General features: G+C 51.0%; 1 protein-coding gene across 10 annotated transcripts in view; it reads right to left on the minus strand.

Annotated features, from left to right (window-relative positions):
- Positions 1-21,188, minus strand: part of LOC134006784 (rho GTPase-activating protein 23-like) — a 57,990-nt gene that overhangs the window by 8,911 nt on the left and 27,891 nt on the right. For 3 of the 10 annotated variants that reach the window (XM_062445875.1, XM_062445848.1, XM_062445855.1), the window contains exons 2-11: positions 14,151-14,354; positions 12,192-12,216; positions 11,760-11,852; positions 10,833-10,911; positions 10,397-10,457; positions 7,206-8,853; positions 1,254-1,409; positions 516-627; positions 360-399; positions 112-249 (exon numbers count right to left, since the gene is read on the minus strand). In XM_062445875.1, the coding sequence (XP_062301859.1) occupies positions 112-249; positions 360-399; positions 516-627; positions 1,254-1,409; positions 7,206-8,853; positions 10,397-10,457; positions 10,833-10,911; positions 11,760-11,852; positions 12,192-12,216; positions 14,151-14,354 (2,556 nt within the window). Of the gene's footprint in view, positions 1-111; positions 250-359; positions 400-515; positions 628-1,253; positions 1,410-7,205; positions 8,854-9,509; positions 9,739-10,396; positions 10,458-10,832; positions 10,912-11,759; positions 11,853-12,191; positions 12,217-14,150; positions 14,355-19,466; positions 20,405-21,188 lie in introns of those variants that run through there. The other 7 variants (XM_062445824.1, XM_062445833.1, XM_062445814.1 and 4 more) reach the window with 7 other exon arrangements.

Below are 21,188 nucleotides of genomic sequence, written 5' to 3' on the forward strand. Positions count from 1 at the left end.
GTAAGAAGATTCATCGAGGTGATTTGATTTCTCCTGCTCCTCCACACTTCTCCTCCCCTCCTCCCCTCCTCCCCTCCTCCCCTCCTCCCCCCTGCCGGTTCCTCCTCCTACCTTGCCCTTCTCGGTGAGGATCTGCTTGTAGTGCAGCCAGCCCTCCCTCCGCACGTCACTGTAGCTGATGCTGCCCAACTCCGAGGTGGAGTGACGTTTGGAGCGTGCCTCCTCCCCTGCCCCCAGGCTGTCCAGAGACTGAAAAACACACACACACACACCCTGACATTAGACGGAGCTCTCAGATCCACAGCACGTCCTGTCGTCTATGCAGCGATACAGCTCACGTTATCAGACGGAACACTCACCCCATCCGCGAAGAAACTCTTCACTCTTTTTGGTAGCCTCCTACAGGACACATTTGATTAATTAAATAGTGAATAAATCATTATCATAAATACTTGTGAATTAACACGCGTGTCATTGTGATGTCTCTCTCCACCCCCCCCCCCCCCGGTACTCACGAGAACACCCGTCCTTCCTCTCTGAAGCTGTTCAGTCCTTCGTCACATGACTTGGAGCGTTCCGTGGTGACGGCTAGAAGATAGGAGGAACGGCGACTGGATTTAATACTGCCTGCTCAGCGAGAGAACGAACGAGCAAGAGAGGTAGACGGAGAAAGAGAGCGAAAGAGAAATAGAAAATGGAGATGTAATGCCAGTCACTAGAGTGGATGTTAGGGGGTGTTGGGTTAGTAGCAGGGGAGGGGAGGGGGGAGGGGGTTAGGGAGGATGAGGTGAGGGTGGTGGTTGGATGGTGGAGGTTGGCAGGGGTGGGTGATGGTAATTCACCCCCGGGTCACTTTGCTCACAACAGTCATGCAGGTGTGACCAGTCTGTCTGTCTGAGGACGGACTGTCACGCAGGTTCGGAGGGGTTTGGCTAGAGTCGTCCATGCACTCGTCCGAAACCACCCAAATGACACTAGATACTCTCTACACAAGGTAGGCCGTATCCTTACTTTTAAACAGGCATGCAATTAACCAGACCATGCAATAAAAAAACAAATTCATTGAGAGACGGGGTACTGTTGGGGGTTATAGCTGTCTGTCTGAGAAGCAGACAGAGAGCATACCTGACATCTGAACGGGGCACCAGAGACACTGGAGGAGGATTCTGGCATGGCTGCATGCAAGAGGGCCGGGGCTGGCCCTGGGTGGGAGGGATGAGGACGGGGGGGGGGGGGGGGGGGGGGTCACTCACTGCAGTCGTGTGAGAAGAGCCTTGTGAGGGGGAAGGTGAATGTGGGGGAGGCGGGGCTGGTGACGCCGGCGGGCGCTGAACTCATGCCGCTGGACACCACGGAGGAGGCGGGCACGTGGCGGGCACGCAGGTCAGCGCTGGGGCTCGTCGGCTCGTCTGTTGGAGGACGGAGGGAGGGAGGGGGATGGATGGGGAAGGAGTCGGGAGAGGGGGTAGGTAAAGGGAGTCAATAGGGAGGCAAAGAGGGAAAGGTCAGGGTGGGGGAAGAGGGGGAAGGGTTAGATGAAGAGGGAGGGGTGGAAGTCAAGGAGCGAGGTTTTAAGGGGGTGAGGGTGGCGATTGATGAGGTACCACTGGATTACCACAGAAGACAGATGCACAAAGCTAGTGTTCCCCATGAATAGATGAGAAGACACAGCTTTTTCACATCTCTCTCAAACCCACATTCACATGGACTCAAAGTTGAGGACATTTCCTGTGTCTGGGGCTTCCTGTATAGTAATGTACTGAATCACAGGCACGGTACAACAAGAAGCTACTGTTTGTAGAAGAAAAGCTGTATTATCGAACAAAACAGTCATCAAACCACACAGAAGCATTGCACGGACAGAGCTGTAGCCGAGGGAACAAAGTAGTCAGATGGCTGAGCGGTTAGGGAATCGGGCTAGTAATCAGAAGGTTGCTGGTAAGATTCCCGGCTGTGCAAACCAAATGACGTTGTGTCCTTGGGCAAGGCACTTCACCCTACTTGCCTCGGGGGGAATGTCCCTGTACTTACTGTAAGTCGCTCTGGATAAGAGTGTCTGCTAAATGACTAAATGTAAATGGGTAACACTTTATAATAAGTCAACGCTTTTTGGCATTTACAAAGTGTTAACTAATAGTTAGTTAATCCTTTATAAAACATTTTGAAACATTAACAATACATTATTAAATAGTTAATAAGCTTATTATTAAACACTATGTTGATCATTAATAAACACTGTTAAAAATTATGCATTTTATTCATAATACAATTCATAAGGTGTTTGATAACTGCATTATCATACTTTATACACAGCTTGTTAATATAGTTGCAAACCAGTAGTTTAAAAGGTGTTAATGGTACATGAGATGGTATAGAAAGCATTAGCAAATGGTGAACAAACCATTTACATTACCTTTATAAAGCATTAGTAAATAACAACATATTTACTTATGTCTTTAATTAATGTATGCCAAGTCGAATACAGGATGTACACTATGCTTTGCAGATATCTTAACAACTATTTTATAAAGACTTACTAATGATGCAACTTCTGAATAGTAATGCAAGTTATAAAGCATTTACTAACTGTTAGTTAAGGCTTTTGCGTGACCTAATCTAAAGTGTGAACTATTTATGCCTTATTAAGCATTTATAGAAAGACTATAGGCCTATAGATGTTGTGTTTTTGTTTTTTTTAGAAGAAATAGCTGTTAATTTATTTACCTGGGTAATAAAATAGTATTTTATTTCCATTAAGAAGCAATACAGTAGAATTGGTATAAAAGTTGGTTACCCGAAGCTGTATTTTATTTTCCAAAAATGGCTGTAATAAACTGCAAATGTTTAGCTACTCCTCGACAGGTCTGCAAACGCCTTTGAAAGCAAAGATTTGTTAAAACGTTTGTTAACCGAGATCGTAGGTCGAGGTTTACAAACAAATCGTTTTAACAAATTGAGGCGACAAAGCGTTTGCTGACCTGTCGAAGAGTAAACATTTGGTTTCTTATATACTACAACAATACGTGGGAAGATCCCAAATCAAACACGGCGAATCTGGAGCAGACGCCATCTTGTCAGAGCAATCAGCTGCACTTGTACTGGTGACGTCACTACATCTCCAAGGCAACATATCAACAACTCTTTTGAGAACGTCTTCTGAACCAATAAGAACAGCATATTGGTTCAATTGCAACAACAGTACGAGCGTTTTGATTGGCTAATGGGTAGTCATGCCAGCCGCGTATTAAGTCTTTATATATATATTTATGCGCGTATTGACCTCATCTGTGGTCTGATACGTATTCTTATTGACCTCCGCTGATGTCATCTTCAAAATGAGCGAGATCGAGGAGTTTTACTATCCAGATGACAATGAAGACATCAACAACGACGAGGAAATTCTTAACTTTCTAAAAGAGCAGAAAAGTGTGAACACAGAGATAAACGACAAGCGCTAGGCAGATTGCTAGGTTTGGTTGCTCAGATTTCAGATTGGTTGCTAGGTGCTAACACCTGAAACACACCGTGAGAAGACGAGTAGAGCTGAACAAAACTACATGTTTTAAATGAAAAGAGCTAAAAATGCCATATAATAAACAACTTACTAACCTCGACCGTTCAGTCATGCCGGGAAATATCAAACTGAGGTTTTAACGTATCGACCGCTGTTACTCTCGGCTAGTAGAGCTAAGTAGTTAGTAAGACACATGCCTGTCATTACTTCAATAAAATAGTAATTTTGTGTATCACATTGTGTTGTATCTGTTTCCTTTTGAGAAACGTATGTTCAGCCTTTGTGAATGTGAGGTTCGAGAATGGACAAGAATACCTTAATAAATAACTTATAAATGTTTAATAAGGCAGAGATAGTTCACACTTTAGATTAGGTCACGCAAAAGCCTTAACTAACAGTTAGTAAATGCTTTATAACTTGCATTACTAATCACAAGTTGCATCATTAGTAAGTGTTTATAAAATAGTTGTTAAGACATCTGCTAAGTATTAGTGTACATCATGTATTCGACTTGGCGTACATTAATTAAAAACATAAGTTAATATGTTGTTAGTTATTTACTCATGCTTTGTAAAGGTAATGTAAATGGTTTGTTCACCATTTGCTAATGCTTTCTATACCAGCTCATGTACCATTAACAGATTATAAACTACTGGTTTGCAACTATATTAACAAGCTGTCTATAAAGTATGGTAATGCAGTTATCAAACACCTTATGAATTGTATTATGAATCACATCCATAATGTTTAACAGTGTTTATTAATGATTAACATAGCATTTAATAATAAGCTTATTAACTATTTAATAATGTATTGTTAATGTTTCAAAAGGTTTTATAAAAGGTTAACTACCTATTAGTTAACACTTTGTAAATGCCAAAAAGCGTTGACTTATTATAAAGTGTTACCTGTAAATGTAATGTAACAAAGATCAGAAAAAGGCAAATATCGATAAAGTTTAGACAATCTCTGATTCAATACCTGTCTCTTCTGTGTCCATGAGAACGCTCTTCATATAGAAAGCAGAAAGGCTTTTCAACAGGTAATGACACAAGGTTTCAGTTCTTTAACAGAAGTGAAGGCGTTTCTGGGATGAGCATTATGTATATATCAATACCTAAAATAAATATTGACACGCTTTTTTGCCTAATAAGAGAGAACGTTTCGACAATAAAGTGGTCAACCAAATAAAAAACAACTGCAGAAAGGTCAACCTCGATTATCAATAACAAAAGGATGTGAAACTTCTGAACAATAGACAAGGACACACACACACACACACACATACATACATACTGGTTGAGACCAGCCCAGCATTTGCATATAGAGAGAGCAGAGAATGTCCTGTCATTTTGAACAGTGGCTCTAGAACAGGCAGTAACCAAGTCTACATCCCTACAGCCTTGTCTGCTTTTTCACAAGACAACAGAGGGCAGCACAGCCTTGCTTGCCTCAGTCACAGGTCCCGACGTGAGTCAAAGGTTTAAAGCTTCACTCAAACATACCCTAGAGACCTGCATTCGCTCTTGCAATAAAACTCTTCATTCAACAGAACAGTGTTTGAGTATCTCCGAGCAAGTCTCCCTTTCTCCTCTTCCTTTCCATCAGGTGGCTTACCTCTCTGAGTCAGACCATGCATCCCCCCCCCCCCTCAGACACCACGGACTTCCTCTGCTCCTCTCTGCTTGGCCGTTCTCTCCATTTCTATTTTGTTAGTCTCTTTCAAAGTCTCCTTTCTCCTCTCTCTCTGCTCCGTTCTCACAAGCACGGCGGGGCCGGCAGAAGGAGTAGGAGCGGGGATAGAGGTGGAAACATTCCCAATCTAGGATGTGGAATCTGCCTGTTTACAGCGCGGCCCAGAAATAGCAGTGCTGTGGGTTTAACAAAGGCCATCATTAACAGAGCCAAAAGAGGCCAGAGCGTGAGCTCACAGGCTCCAGACAGACCTGCCAGGGACAGCTATATCCTCCAACAGCCCGGGCCAGCACGCTCACAGACACTTCACTTTCTCTCTGTGAGACACCTAGGCCTCAGACCGAGACAGACACAGACAGGAGGGCAAGACTGAGAAGGCGAGATCAAGGCCTGTTCTTGCTGACCGTTTAGCGTCTGTTGCGAGGAGGGTCTAAATCGTAGAGAGCCCACTCATTGCCCAGTGGTGCACAAAGGCAGCATTGAAGGCAGGGGCACAGTGTACTGCCTGGGGGGGCAGAGTATGAGTCTGTGAGCCTCCTTCCTGGAGCCCCCTTCCTGTGCCCCACTGGCATAACCTCTACATCTCAGGCTCCTTTAAAGGAGCTTTAGAACCATGCCATTTCCTTCTTTCCTTTTGTCCTCTCTATCTCCAACTATCGACCCTGGGCCAGATGAGAGGAGCACATTGTGAAGTCATGCCCATAGAACAGGACCAGAGGACGTCCTCAAATCCACGAGAACATGGTTGCTACAGGACCAGGATTCACAAGCTTATCAGACGCATATGTCTGTCTCCCAGATGCCTGAGCTTGACAGACGATGAGGACAGCAGCGCCCTATCAAGTCACGCGCCCAAACAGACCAGATCGTATCAACGCGCCTGTTGGGGAGATGCAGGGACTCTCGTCTCTCTCTCTCTTTGTGTGGGAGAAACAAGCCCGCCTAGTTTCAGTCTCTGCTCATGCAACGTGTCCCAGCTTGTTTTCCGGACTAAATAGTCTTGGTTAGCTTTCCTGCTTCCTAGTTTGTACCTTCATCAAAAATCTCTCCCGTTTTTAGCATGGCCTGACCATCTGACAAGGTCATTTACAGGATTATTATTAGGATTCAAGATGTTTTCAACAACTACAGTAGCTATAATGTGCCTGGCTGCTAGGTTGTTTTGCCTGAACTAGGAGTGGGCGTGTACGCCAGTGCCTGACTGAGGGTAGTTTCTGCCTGTGGTTTGACTACACAGCATCTGGATGTTCAGCTGCAGAGTAATGTAACAGCAGGCGGTGAGCTTCCCCAGTCGCTGGTATGCTTTCAGGCATTGAGCAGAGTGAACATGCGTGGACATGACTACAGATGCCTCTTCTGAAAAACACATACTGTACACATTCATACACCCAAACACGTACACAGACATGGGCTTATACACACATGCATAACAACTATGGCAAATATGAGGCTGTCAATCCTGGCTAACCCAGGAATGCTGCCAGTTATTATTTGGGTTTCAATTCAATTGAATTTGAGTTCATCCTACAACTGAAACAGAAGTGGAATTCATTCATAGGGCCAAGAAAGCCTCAAGTCCTTATCAAATTCTTCTGGAAGGACACACACCGACACAGGAAGTCAAACCGTACCTAATTTCCTCTAAAGGGCCAGGTGATCTGTGCTGGATCAGTGAAGTTACAAAAGTTATGATACAATCAAACACTACTCATGCCGGAAAGTACCAGTTTCACCCAACACACACACACACAGAAACTGAAAGAGATGAGGCCTCGAGCCTCCGCAGACAGGAAATGAAAGACAGCGTCATTGTCTAGGTCCCCCATCTTTCCTAATTATGTCTGGGGCTTTGCATTCACAACATCCACACTCACCCAGACACAGAGAGAGAGCATATTAGTACCTTGAGCGCAAACAGAAACAGTGGCATCTGCAGGTTGAGATGAAGGGAGCGTGTGAAGTAAGAAGGGGGTGGTAGAGGAGGTGAGGCGTTTACCTATGAAGGGTATGGAGGCCAGGGAATCATCCTCAACAGGCAGGGGCGCCAGGTTGCCATTGGTTCGCCGCGGGGCAGCCTCGCCCGCAGAGCGGGGGGCGGGTGCTGTGCTTAGGGGTTCCGAGAGGAACACCGAGGGCTCCATGGCGTCCACTGGCAGGGCGTAGTGAGGGTGGCGCATGGCGTGGGCGTTCCTCCGCCCGGTGGGGGGCTTTTGCCTCAGCACAACCTCTTGGATCTGTGCCACCACCTCTGCCTGGCCCTCCACGGCGCCCCTCTCGTGGTTGGTGGGCCGGTAGGCCCTGTCCAGAGGCTCAGGGATCGTGGAGGCCAGCGGGGCCGCCGTGGAGGACAACAGGGCCGTGGCAGGGGCACCCTCCGGGGGGCTGGTTTTAGGGGTCGGTGCCCAGTTGAGGTGGGGACCAGAGTAGGAGGGGTCCCTGAAGGAGTGAGCCTGCTGCATTATTCTCCCCGTCTTGCGGTAGAAAGAGGGGCTGTAGCTGCGGTAGCCCACGGGCTGGTCGTCCATGCTCTGGCCGGTGGGCAGCCGTCGGCTCTGTGGAGCCGTCTGCTGGGGCTGGGGCTGGTGCTGGGGGTGGGGCTGTGTGTGGGGGTGGGGCTGTGTGTGGGGGTGGGGGTGTTTGTGGTGAGACTGTGAATGCCGGCTTGCTGAGGGGGCCTGTGTGACCCCGTATTGGTTCCCCTGCCTCTGGTAGGCCTCAGTCCTGGGGGGGGGCTGTGGGGCCTGCGGTAGCCAGGCAGGCCTCTCGTAGCGGGGAGACACCAGCCCAGACGCCTCCCTGTCCAGCCTTTCCAGCGATCGTCCGTAGCGGTCGTATTGGGCCAGCAGGTTCTCCGAGCGGGCCCGTCCGTAGGCGGGATGCCCTTGGGGGGGAGCCCCCTCCCACTCCCCATAGGTCCAGTAAGGGTCCCCGTGGGGGCCGGCCTGCTGCAGGAGCAGCAGCGTGTCCTGGGAGGCGCTGTGGGGCCAGCCGCCCGGCCGCTGGGGGTGTCGCCCGCCGCCCGTTTCCCCCAGACGGTCCTGAGAGTAGCTGCGGTGGCGCGGAGGCATGCTGCGGACAGGCAGCTCCGGAACCTGGCTGTAGTACCAGTCCGACAGGGCCTGTTGGCAGCGCTCGCCGCGGCTGTGGCCGGGCTGTGGCGGGCTGGCCCAGACCTGACTGGACATGCGAGGCGGGCCCTGCGACGAGGTGGCAGTGGCGGCAGTGTTGTGGTTGGCGTAGTGGACGTGCAGCGGGCTGGAGAGGGGGCCTCCGGAGGACGAGGACGAGGAGTACGAGCGACCTCTGGTCTGTCCCATCGGCTGCTGCCCGGTCATACCGTACTGGATCTCCTCGGTGCGGTGGGCGGGACTGCTGTGGCCCACGCCCCCTGGCTCCCCGGCCCGTCCTTCCTGCCAGCTGGCCGGGCTGCCCACGGCAGAGCGGTTGTCCAGGGGGGACGAGGGGCTGGACGAACCCGCCCAGCGGCTCCAGTTATCCAGCTGGTTCTGACCCATGGGGGCCGCCCCCCCGGAGGGAGGCTGGGACTTGCCGCGTGGGTAGCAGAGGGGTGGCGGAACCGGAAGATTCTGAGCCCCCCCTGTGTAAGGATTGTTGCCCCTCAGGTAGGCATCCTGGGAGTATGCCTGTGAGGAGGGAAACAGTGTGAGGTCAGAGACAAGCCAGGCCAGCAAGGAGCAGGTGAGGGCCAGGAGGGCGGATGTGGAGACAGGGAGAGGTGAGTGGAGGGACCATGGTCAGTGGATCAATGAGGCTGTGACTAGATTAGAGCCATAACAAAGCAAACACGGCAGAACCAAGAACTCTCTGCTACCATTTTGCACAAACAGGCACCAACCTGGACTCGTTTGTGCTCGGCTCACTGCCTCCCTCTGTCACAGTCTGTCCCTGGGGCCTGTGTTCCCAACACAAACAGCTAGCTCTCTAGCTGGCTAGCTAGCCGCAAGCACAACTTAGCACACGCCTTAAGCCACATTCTCAACACAGCAACCAGCAGCAACTGAACAGGCCTGCGGCAATGTTCGACATAAAGACGTGCATATACACCTCAGCAACAACATACTTTGAAAAGAGGCTACAATCTTAACCATACTAAAGACTACAGACGGCATACTAAAAGGCTATATCCACAGCAGAACTACATCGAAAGGTATGTAAAGCTAGATCATGCGGTTGGACGTGACCAAACACCGGATACAACAGAGCGTTGAACAACAAACTCCCTTCTCAAGAAGAATATCTCCAGAATATTCACAGAACTGAGAAATGTTGAGGGGTTTACCTCAGAGCCCAGGCTCTGTGCACTGACTCAGGGTTCCTTCCTCAGTCTGCTGGAGGAGAGGAGAGGACTCCTCGAATCAACAGTCTGTTTACCTTCAACACCGCCTACTGCCGATGCTAGGATTCACCACTCTCTCGCACGCTCTCTCTCCCTCTCTTTTCCCGCCCCTCTCTCTCTGTCTCGGTTTCTTCAAACCTCTTGTGGTCGTATCTCTACCCCTTTCCACTCCTTTTCCTCTGTTGTGTTTCCAATGTGGCGCTCCTTCTCTGTCCTTGTTTTGCCCTTCGCTGTGTGTGCCGTACCTAAACCAGCCCAACCCTTCCAAACTCCCTCTCTCCTCCCTCATTCCCTCCCTCTCTCGCTCACTCCACCCTGTGGCAGGGTGGAAAGGGGGCGTCGAGCTGATGATGTCATCCCTGGAATGCTGCTGATGCAGGCGTAGCAGTGAGGGGCGGGGCATGCGGACAGACGAGTGGGTACAGGGGTAAGGGGAAGGATGGCATGAGTGATAAGGTGAAGCAGGCTGGTGTGTACGAGTCCGACTGGGTCCTGAGCTCCTTCTGTCTGGGGGGGGGGAAGGGCTCGCATACTCGACATGCCTGATCATGTGAGCGAGATGTAGAGCGATTCAAGGGCCGACTGTGTGTGGGTGTTAATGGGGTGGTATGTAGGCGCTTTTCAAATGACACTCAAAACAGCTGATAATGACGTGAACTGGTGCGTTGTAACCTGAGTGCAGACTAGAAAGCATCTCAGTCGCCCGCTCCAGTCATATTTTAATCAGAGTATCTGTTTAGAAAGAGAGGGAGGGATGGTCTTTTGTGTGTGTGTGTGTGTGTGGTGTGCACACGCGTGTGCTGAAAGTGTGTGAGAAATCTTATACTCACACTTACCAGCTGTAACACGTCTTCATCTTTTGGCATTATTGAAAGCTCCAACACACTGTCACTGAGGAAGACAGGTCATACAGAGTTATATAGAGAGCCGATACACTACAGAGGAAAAGCATGAAAGAGGAAACGATTCGAAAAGACAGGTATTATTGATAAAAAGAAAATTGCTATGTGATTCCACGTGGTTTTGAATAGCAGAACTTTCTTTGCATAATGGGTCATATTACCAACTCTCTTTGTTGACCCTGACATCATATAGTCAGACTGGTGAATGTATATATGTACACTCTCTAAGGCTATTATCTTTGTGAGCAGAAAACACATAAACATACACACATCATGGACACCACATTGCGTTGTTAAAAACAGACGCAAAGCACCTAATCCCACTTGCATACAGATGACTCCCTGCTGAACCCACAGCTCTTACCTGTTCTGGATGAGGGCGATAACCTGGGAGTACGTCTTTCCCAGAACACTCTCTCCATTCACCTTTACCAGCCGATCCCCTACGACACACACACACACACACACGTACACAAGCAGCCGTGAGGAAAAACACCCTACACACACTCTCTTAGACATACACTCTCTCCAGCTCCCCCCCCCCCCCACACACACACACACCCTGTCTGAACCCTGTGACCCCCCCCCCCCCCCCCCCCCCACCAGACAGGCCTCTAGCAGAGGGATATCCTGGTGAAACAGGCCAGAGCCGTGGAGGCAGGGCAGGGCAGAGAGACCCCCAGACACACACACTTCCTGTTGGGAGAAGGTGTGTGTATGTGGGGGGATACTGGGAGAGAGTACTGGGAGAGAGGCAGGAGGGTTGTTGGAGAAGGGGGAGAAGGGGGCAGATTGTATAATTTAGACAATCTGTGAGTTTCTGTGTTAAAGAAGTCTGAGGACGAGAGTTGAGTATGTTACGGGTTGTGTTATAGTGGAGGTGTTTTGCTGTTATCTGTGCATGGCATAGCGTTGCTTCGTGAGGAGTTCTGGTTTTGTTTGACTTTAGCTGCCAGCAATGGAATGCAGCCAGGCTTTGCCAGCAAGACACAAAAGGAATTCGTCCAAACCTCCATCTGTCAGACTGAACTACTGCTACTATCAGTCTAACTCCATCACTTTTGGTATAGCATAATTAGTTTTTTTTACTGTTATTGCATTTGTATGCGTACTGATCTGGCCTGGGATCTGATATTGTCTGTGATTCTATGCCTGTAGCGTCATGTGACTTCTCCAGGTCATTTTCATTGCAAATCAGCATGACTACAGTGTTGCCCTGACTCTCTCTGTCTCTTTTTCCCTCTCTTTCTCACACACACACAAACACTCACACACACACAATTTCCCTTACCCGTGCACAAGCCAGCTTGGTGAGCAGGACCTCTCTCTCTCACATTCTTGACAAATATGGTGTCCATCGGCTCCAGGTGACTTCTTGGATAGCCTGCGAAACATACAACATACACGTGATTAAGTCACTCTTGCGATATCTGGAATTACATTGAAAACATACTAGCGTTGGAAATATATGTCGCTTGGTGGAGCAACAACTCTAAACAGTTTGAATTCCCTCCCTTTCCGTACACCATGACCATGAGCTATCCAGTGTATGTGTACAGACTAGGTGCAGTGCTGTGTTCAGTCCTGCAGGGGGAGCAGTGTGGCTGCAGCGCAACCTGAGGGGGGAGTCTGGAGGGCCTGGGGTGACATCACTGGGCAGCCACCCTCCAGAGATGGTGCTGTGTGTGTGTGTGTGTGTGGGTGTGGGTGGGGGGTAATTTACCTTTTCCATTCCCATTCTCCTCATCCTGCAAAGAGAAAGAAAACAGCATGAATCAGAAAAGAGTTGTGGGAGTGTGTTGTGTAGTGTTATGGTGGAGTAACTGATTGGCTGCTCGCATCCTAGGATACCACAGCTCTGTCTTCCCTCTCTCTACAACACATGTGATCTGAGCATGTGCAGGAGATTTGGAATTGCAACCATGCAGGGTGCTTCAGTACCTCCTGGCATTTCAATGACTGAAATTCCATCCAACCGTCACATGCCGGCCTGTTCCAGTTTGTATGCGTCTCTGGATGTTTATACACAACACGGAGGCTGCTTTTCAGGTTGGGCTGTCTGCTAGCGGATGATGTCATGGATGCAGGCAAACACATGCAACTCCCAGACCCAGCAGACGAGGCCAGCACTGAGCAGCGGGCCTGACGTTCACTGGAGGTAGTTGACAGGGCCGACACGGATTAGGCACACAGGTTACACACACACACACACACACGCACGCTCATATCCACATATACTGAGCTGAGTGGACAGTTTGGGGTGAGGGGCAGGGTGGGCTGGCTGCTGGCTGGCTTTAGGCTGCGCTGAGTGGGCTCATTCCTCACTCCCTAGACAATGGTGGGGGTTTAAGGCCAGAGAAAGGAGGTGCGCAGCCCCAGAATAGGGACAGGAACCAGGGATGCTCCCCGTCCGAACACCCCTGTCTGGTCACATCCGGACGAGGGCCTGTGGATGTGTTGAAGTGACGAGATATGGGGGGGGGGGGGGGGTTAGGGTTGGGGGGTGGCTGATGAAGTGGGGAGAATGGACTATGCTCATTTCTGCATCTTGCTGTTTCTCTTAGGCACACTTCGCAAGCCCTCAGCTTTGATCAGAGAGTCGCTGCACTCAAGATCCTTGCCTTCGTGTTGATACACTGAGGAAGACAATTTCGGTCTAACGACAATAAGGGGACTATTACACTGTCCCACCATGTGGGGCTCAGGCCTGGACAGAGGCAGTGGGGGCAGTGGAGGCAGAGGCACTGGGCCAGGGTCGTAGTGGGCCCATTGTCCTGTCTGCTCCTGGTACAGCCAGGCAGTCAGTGAGTGGTACTAGGCTGTGACAACAGAGCCTATTGAGTCTGTGTCCTTGCTGCAGCTGCTGGGGTGAGGTGGGGTGAGGCCAGTGGGGGCAGGGTGAGGGGGGGGGGGGGTAATAATAAGGCCTTGTTTTAGCCCCACACCAACCACAGCCGTCATCTCCAAATTTCACATCTGTAGCTCCGCCCCCACACCTCGAATAACAAAAGTCTAGAACCATCCACAGTCGGAAGAGAACTATTGAAGAGGGTATCTGTGATTCTCAGCGGCCGTAGTGAAGAGCGCCACTTCCTCTGAGCTTGTAAAGGCAGCACAGCCCTCTGGTCAGAACGAGACACTCTATAAAACACTGAAAAAGCTTTGCATTCTTCTTTAACGTGTCTTCAGTGCTGTCCTCCCAGAACTGTCCTCAGGCTTGCTCGATAGCCTTGATCTCATTGACTCACACGTGTCTCCTGCAATGCGGTAATTGGCTTGGCTCAGCCAGTCCTTTTGTCTTAAATTGGCTACGACTCGTTTGTCCGACTGTTTACCTCTATATTCTCCTGATGGCTGATGAGCTTTAGGGCCTCCTGCTGCTGTACGAGTCTCTCAACCTCATGTACGACTTTGCCCTTTGCGCTCTCATAGGCTGTATCTTTCCTCTTCTGTGTTCTGATAGGGGAAGTATTAATTTAAATCATAAGCAGTGAAACTAGTTATGTTTGTGCTCGCTCGGGCAGCCATTTTGGTGCATTAGCTCTGTGATGATGCATGTGGATGAGACCGAGCTGACATCATGCACGACTTTGCCCTTGCGCTCTCATTGGCTGTATCTTTCCTCCTCTGTGTTTCGATAGGCCCAGTTCCTAGGTCCCAGGTCTGTGATTGGTGGACTCACCTTGAGGCTGGTGTGCAGGGCGGACTCTGGCGGGTAGACGATGAAGTGGCGCAGCGTGAAGCCGAAGCCCTGGGAGTTCTTGTGGAGGAGCAGCGTCCGAGGCCCATGCCACCCCACGCTGACGCCCTCCCCGCCCGGCCCGGCCACCAGCGCCGGTCGAGGGTTGTCACTGGCCGAGGAGAGCCCATCTCTCCGCCCCTTAGCCTGCGAACAAGGAGAGAACAACAGCCGTTAGACTCAGGTCAACAAGTCATGACGTCGTTAGACATAAGAATGTTAATATTGCTCAACCCGTTCCTTAACCTTCATTTGCAAGTATGGATGTGTTCTTTAGGAATGTTTGGTTTCATGACCTCTCTTATCTGGAGTAAAGGGTATAGCAATATGTTCAAAACGTGGACTTGAAGGTAACAGGAAAAGGACCAAAGGCCAGCGCTAATGCTCCGTGTTTCATTTGTTACTGGAATGCCCTGGTCGATGAGCAATGGCATCCACGACCCCGCCAGCAGAACCTCTTTCTGGGACAAAGGGCATGGCCACCTCCACTACCTCAACAATGGCCCATAAAAGTTCTGCTCTGGGGGGTCCGGTGTCAGGAAAGGCCCACGTCTAGACGGAACAAGGGGCTGGAGGAGGGTCCTTGGGGAGAAACGCTTAGGAATGCGGAAGACGGAACTCAACCCAATTATATGGGCACATGCAACCACTCAGGACTGACCTTGGTCATGTCACCCTGGACTGCAATACAAAGGACGGGTCTACGAGTCTGATATGAGGCGGATTCTAAGGAATGAGATTAGATTTCCATTCAGTCATTCTTTCTTTCATTCTTTTTTCTTTCTCTCTCTTCCTCTACTTTTTTTCACTCTTTTTCCTCTGTCTCTAAAGAGCATAACATAATGCAGGGCCTCGGCAAACAGTTCACCTGACGGACACACGCCAGAACTATCACCCACGTGTCGCCATAACGACCCACATCTGTCACTCAGACAGCACCACCTGACCAAACAGGCTGGGGGGAGGTACTCGGCCTCGCGGGAACCGCGAGGCCGAGTAACTAAAGTGACTAAACTGTTTGGTGAAACGACTATTTGTCATACGGCAGGAAAATAAACAGATTCCCGGTGAATGTGGAACGGCTGCTCCTCAAACATACTCTCTTTCCGTCTCTCGCCTGGGCGTTTGTGAGAGAGAAGATGCGTGTTTGTATCGGAGTGTTTTTCGTCCGAGATGGCATGTGTGTATGCATATGGTTTTAATGCTAATGGATCAGAGGTGAACATGGATGCCCCACAGCTGGCAGTAACGCCTTCATGCACACCCTATACTTCACTTCCTGTGCGCCTTCCCCCCACCACACACGCTGACCTCGCGAGTCCATACACCAGCACAACAACAGGAAGTGGCAGACTGAAGGCAGGAAGTGTGGGAATCGCAACAGGGAGGGATAACCAGCCATTAAGAGCACCTATAAATAACTAGATATGAAGGGAGCACCCTCTCTCCAGCAAGGGTTTCCACAAAGCTTCCACAATAGCGCTCTCCTCTCTCTTTCCTTCGATTCTTTGTCGTGCTCAACTCTCCTCCATTCCATCCCTCCTTTCTCCGTCTCCACACGCATTCCTCGCTTGGTAATCCAGATGGGTTGACTTCTACCAAACATCCTCTCACTGTGCTGCGCTCTAGATCCCTGTATAGCTCAGATGATGTAACCTGGCCCTGCACCATTTCACTTCACAATGTCCCCAAAGAGGAGAGGATGGGAGAGGCGGATTCAAACGAGAAGGAGAGCGCGAAAGGAAAAAAAATGTCACGAATAAAGACCGAGTGGGCAGACGCTGGAAAGAGAGAGCAAGGGAGAAAGAGCGAAAGATGATAAAGAGGCATCGGAGAACTGAAGCCTGAATTCCTCCGAGGGAGCGGCCGAGCCTCTAGACGTGTTGAAACCCACACAGAGGAGTCGAGGCGGGGGGGGGGGGGGGGGGTGAGGAGCGGGCGAGAGGGAGCCACGGAGAGAGGGAAAGAGTGAGAGGAGGAGGGAGGGGGGGGGTGAAGGGCCCAGCGAGGCCAGGGACAGGCTCCAGCATGCCGGTTTCGACCGCATGGCCCCTCCCAGCACTGGGAATACCAAACCCTGTGATTACTCCAAACACAAGGAGACAGGCTCCATGAAACAGCTCTGTTTCCCACCCGTCTGTCCTCCAACGTGTGGGACATGTAGGGCGCTTGGTTATTCTCTACAATCAGTACCCCCACTCGCTCACCAAACACACACTCAATTGTCTCTGGCCCATCCTTAATACATGTATCTGCACATTTGAGCTAGTTAGTTAAATCAATAATTAACTCCCCTACATACTCGTTGCGACCCACACAGAGGAAATGTTTTGTTGACCCAGAAATGCTCTCGGAAAACTGTAGTAGATTACAGTCTAAACTTAATTTTCAACGGAGACCAACCCAGGCCTTCAGACACAGGCGGGGAAACCTCTCTTTCTGAGGCTGTGCAACCTGCGGGAGGCTTTTGGCATTTACTGCTGGCCTTTCAGAGCGGAGTCCTCCAGCCTTTGCTTGGTTCAAGAACGAAGCTCACATGAATGCTTTCGTAAGTCATCATGATTTAACTGACGATTACCATTCAGACAATATGGCGCCCGAACACATGCATGCCTTCAGTGAATGCATCCACAGGCTCTCATTCAGTATGAAAAGCCCCATAAAAAAAACATATGGAACCCTACAGAAAGCCCTACGCCCACATCATATTTCATGTCATTCACACACTTCATAATTTGGTTCTCAGAATTGTTGGAGGGTCAGACAGCTGCCTCGTGACATCCACATCTCAATTTGAGAGCCTTGAAGGGACCGGGAGAGCAGAGGGAGATATATGGAATGGGGTCTGAACTCTAAGCTCTCCGCAGTGCTGCGCAACATTCATATTGTCTAGAGGTTCTAACTGTCAGGCCGATGATTAAGCGATAAGGCTGTCCTCGTCATTTACCTTGCCCCTATCTGCCATAGAGAGGGGGACAAACTGAGGGTGGAGGAATGTCCGACCTGTCAGAGCCCACAGAGAGGACAATGCTCTTTCAAACAGCTGAGAGCTGCAACCCGTTTGAAAAGTGGAGCTTTAGAGAGTTCGCAAATGCTGACGGGCTTTAATTCACATATCCCCTGTCTGCTCACAGCTATGGGCCGGAGACAAACCAAAGAGAGATAGAGAGATAGAGAGCAAGAGAGAGAGGGGGGAGGGTGTTAAGAAAGTGTATAATAACAAAAAGAGAAACGGTGAAAGTGAGAGAGTTAGCAAGAGAGAGAGAGAGACAGAGCGAGATGTATATTGTGTTTGAATACTGTATGCGACCCAGCCTCATCATGGACATACTCTTCCCTCTTTTCCAAGTCTAACAACATTCTGTTCCAAAGGCCAGCCATCTGAGCCTACTGCTGCTACCTCCACCTGCCTCCACCTCCACCTGCCCCCACCTCCACCTGCCTCCACCTCCACCTTCCCCCACCTCCACCTGCCTCCACCTCCACCTGCCTCCACCTGCCCCCACCTCCACCTGCTCCCACCTCCACCTGCCTTCACCTCCACCTGCCTCCACCTCCACCTGCCTCCACCTCCACCTGCCTCCACCTCCACCTGCCTCCACCTCCACCTGCCCCCACCTCCACCTGCCTCCACCTCCACCTGCCCCCACCTGCCTCCACCTCCACCTGCCCCCACCTCCACCTGCCTCCACCTCCACCTGCCTCCACCTCCACCTGCCCCCACCTCCACCTGCCTCCACCTCCACCTGCCTCCACCTCCACCTGCCTCCACCTCCACCTGCCCCCACCTCCACCTGCCTCCACCTCCACCTGCCCCCACCTCCACCTGCCTCCACCTCCACCTGCCTCCACCTCCACCTGCCCCCACCTCCACCTGCCTCCATCTCCACCTGCCCCCACCTCCACCTGCCTCCACCTCCACCTGCCTCCACCTCCACCTGCCCCCACCTCCACCTGCCCCCACCTGCCTCCACCTCCACCTGCCCCCACCTCCACCTGCCTCCACCTCCACCTGCCCCCACCTCCACCTGCCTCCATCTCCACCTGCCCCCACCTCCACCTGCCCCCACCTCCACCTGCCTCCACCTCCACCTGCCCCCACCTCCACCTGCTGCTCCATTACACATCCTGTTGCAGACAGAAGACTACTTGACAAAAGGCACCAAATATCCTTTACATAACCAACTGATTCACGGGGTGGGTGTGTGTGTAAACGTGTGTGTGTGTGTGTGTGTGTACGTTCAAAACCTGTCCAACCTTTCTGTCAGAGAAACTAGCAGTTGATTACGACATGTCGGTTAAACTGGGTTTTCCACTTGAGCACCTATAGAAAGGACAAAGCGTCCCCCAACTCGCAGTCCAACCCAACCAACCAAACACTTGACATTAACTATGACTGTACATCCCCAGACACCAACCAAGGCTGTCTTAACACTGAATCACATCCATGAGTCTCACACAGAAGAATAATTAGCCTAATCCAATTAGACAATCAGAAAGCATGTGGACCCAACTGCTTGCAGCCAGATCGTGACATCATCACACACACCTCACGCATCATTAGCATTGTTGAAATAATCTGCACAGCTGAATAAAGGTCGGGATTCAGGGCTGCAGTAGTTTACTCACACACACACTCTTAACTCTGACTGCTACAGTGTGTATTTGCACCAGCTGTGTGTATCTACTGAAGCCTGTTCATTCCCAAATTCCAAACACTGGCATTTCAAGTGTGTGACTGTGGGAGGTGTAGAACAAGGGGAAGATACAGACCAAAAGAGAAACAATATGCTGTATGTGGCACATGTGTACACACATAGACATGCTCTCACACACACACACACACACACACACCACACAAGCAAGCGTGAAAATGAGACGCTCTAATTTCTATTTTCCCACATCCCCCCCTCTCAAAGTGGCTCTTAACAACCCCCCTTCATCTGTCTTTACTCACTAATTAGAAACCTCTTCAGGGCAGAAACAGTCAGTATGTCACACATACCCACAGAGCTACAGCCAAAACAGTTCCCTCTTGATAAGAGCCTTAGTCTCACAACCCACATAGCACTGGCCCAGAGAAACGCAATAACAAACCAAAAAAAAACAAAGCTTCTCACAGGTTTGCGTCTTTGTCTAAAGAAAAGCTTAACTGACACTGTACCGCACACAAGCTAGACCGAGTCAGCTCGGTCTGCGTGGCCCCCTGTTCACCGGCCTCCGACAGCCCGCCAGGGACTGAGGAGGAGCCGTCCTTACCCTGGGCTGGACGAAGCGCTGCTGGCCCCTGCTGAGATGAGCGGGCCCGCGGCGGGCTGGCATGGCGGGGGGTGAGGGCGAGGGCACGGGGGCCTGGGCTCCGCGGAGCACGGCCAGCCAGATACAGCGGGGCTCGGGGGAGCTGCAGTCCACCCCGACCGCGTTCTGGAAGCACCACTCTGACCGCGCTGGCGCAGGGTGCGGGAGCATGGCTGCGGGCATCGGGGCACGGAGTTCACCCAACACTGGACAAGCCCCTGCCCACGAACACGTACATGAGGTGGAGAGCCGGCGACCGGGGACGAGGGCTGCCGGGGAACCAAGACGAGGCTCCTAGGAATGATGCAGGTGTCCTTGCAGCTCATCTACTGTCACCCCTCCTTAGTCCCACTGAGCTCCGAGACCCCTCCTTGGGTGACCACAGCTCTCTATCGCACCAGCCTCCTTCCAGCCGCTGTGCTCGTCTCCGTCCACACTCTGGCCCGCGGCCAGGAGGTCTCCGTGATTTTAATCCCACAAAAGTTCCACCTCGCAGGAAAGAAAAGCAGCCTGCCCTCCAAGGACGCGCAAGGAATCGGATCTCCAAGGCACACACACGCGCGCTGCCACACACACACTCAGAGGGGCTCCTTCCAGGAGCAGAGGAAGGAGCAGAAAGGCCTGGGTAGCAGATGGCACAGTGTGTGTGTGTGTGTGTGTGGTTCAGCCAGAGGAACAGAGGTAGGCTAATTTCACTACAGACCGACAGACAGACACAGTGCCCGCCTGGCAGACTGACGGACAGAACAACTGTCAGTGGCAGCGTCCAGCGATGTTCCGCTCACAAAGCCGCTCTGTCAACCCCCCCAAACACGAACCACCGTCACAGTTAGAGGGCTGGATCCTCCGTCTCTCCTCCCTCTCTCTCTCTCTCTCTTGCTCCCTTTCCTGCCCTCCCTCTGTCTCTCTCCTGCCAACTATGTCCCTCTCTCTTTCTCTCTCTTTCTCTTTCTCTCTCCCCTCTCTTCCAGCCTTCTACTTCCTCGCTGGCTTCACCTTTTGAAATTCAACTTGGTCCACCTCTCTATCTTTTCTCTGTGTTCCCTTTCGCTCCTCTTCATTCCAAACCCACGGGATCCATCATTCCTCCATTGTTCCAGGCTGTCACTCAAAACCGGCCTCAGCTCCAGGAGGATGATCCTACTGCAGATCCTGTCCCTCCAGCTCTGGGATCTCAGGACAGTCTTGACTGGCTCGTCGATGCTCCGCTCCAGAGTCGTCCCGCAGGCAGGTGATGAGGTCAATCCAATGTAGCTCTGATGTCATGTGCTGCGCGTGTGTGTGTGTGTGTGTGTATAGAGGGAGTTAGGTGGCACGTGTGCATGTGTGAGGAGGACAGAAGCAGTGACACGACTATGATCCCTGACCTCGACTCCACAAAGCCACCCCAGACACTCCCCCTACAATCAGAGAACAACAAAAGAGTCTGATTTCAAACACAAAGACAAAAGCAAACACAGGCTTCACCGCTGTCCCGGTTCTCTCTCTCTCTCCCCCCCTTTCTCTCTCTCTCTCTCATCTAACTGACAAATAAAGGAAAAATTAAAAAGAGGATGTAGATAGGTCAGACCAAATGGAAAAACTGAATGAAAATAGAATGAGTAAGAATGGCTGCAAGGATACAGAGAGTAACAGACAACCTCGTCACAACGCTTCCAAAACCAGCACAGAAGAAGCAGCTGC

The sequence above is a fragment of the Osmerus eperlanus genome, chromosome 2, assembly GCF_963692335.1.
Source record: "Osmerus eperlanus chromosome 2, fOsmEpe2.1, whole genome shotgun sequence".
Taxonomy (NCBI): domain Eukaryota; kingdom Metazoa; phylum Chordata; class Actinopteri; order Osmeriformes; family Osmeridae; genus Osmerus; species Osmerus eperlanus.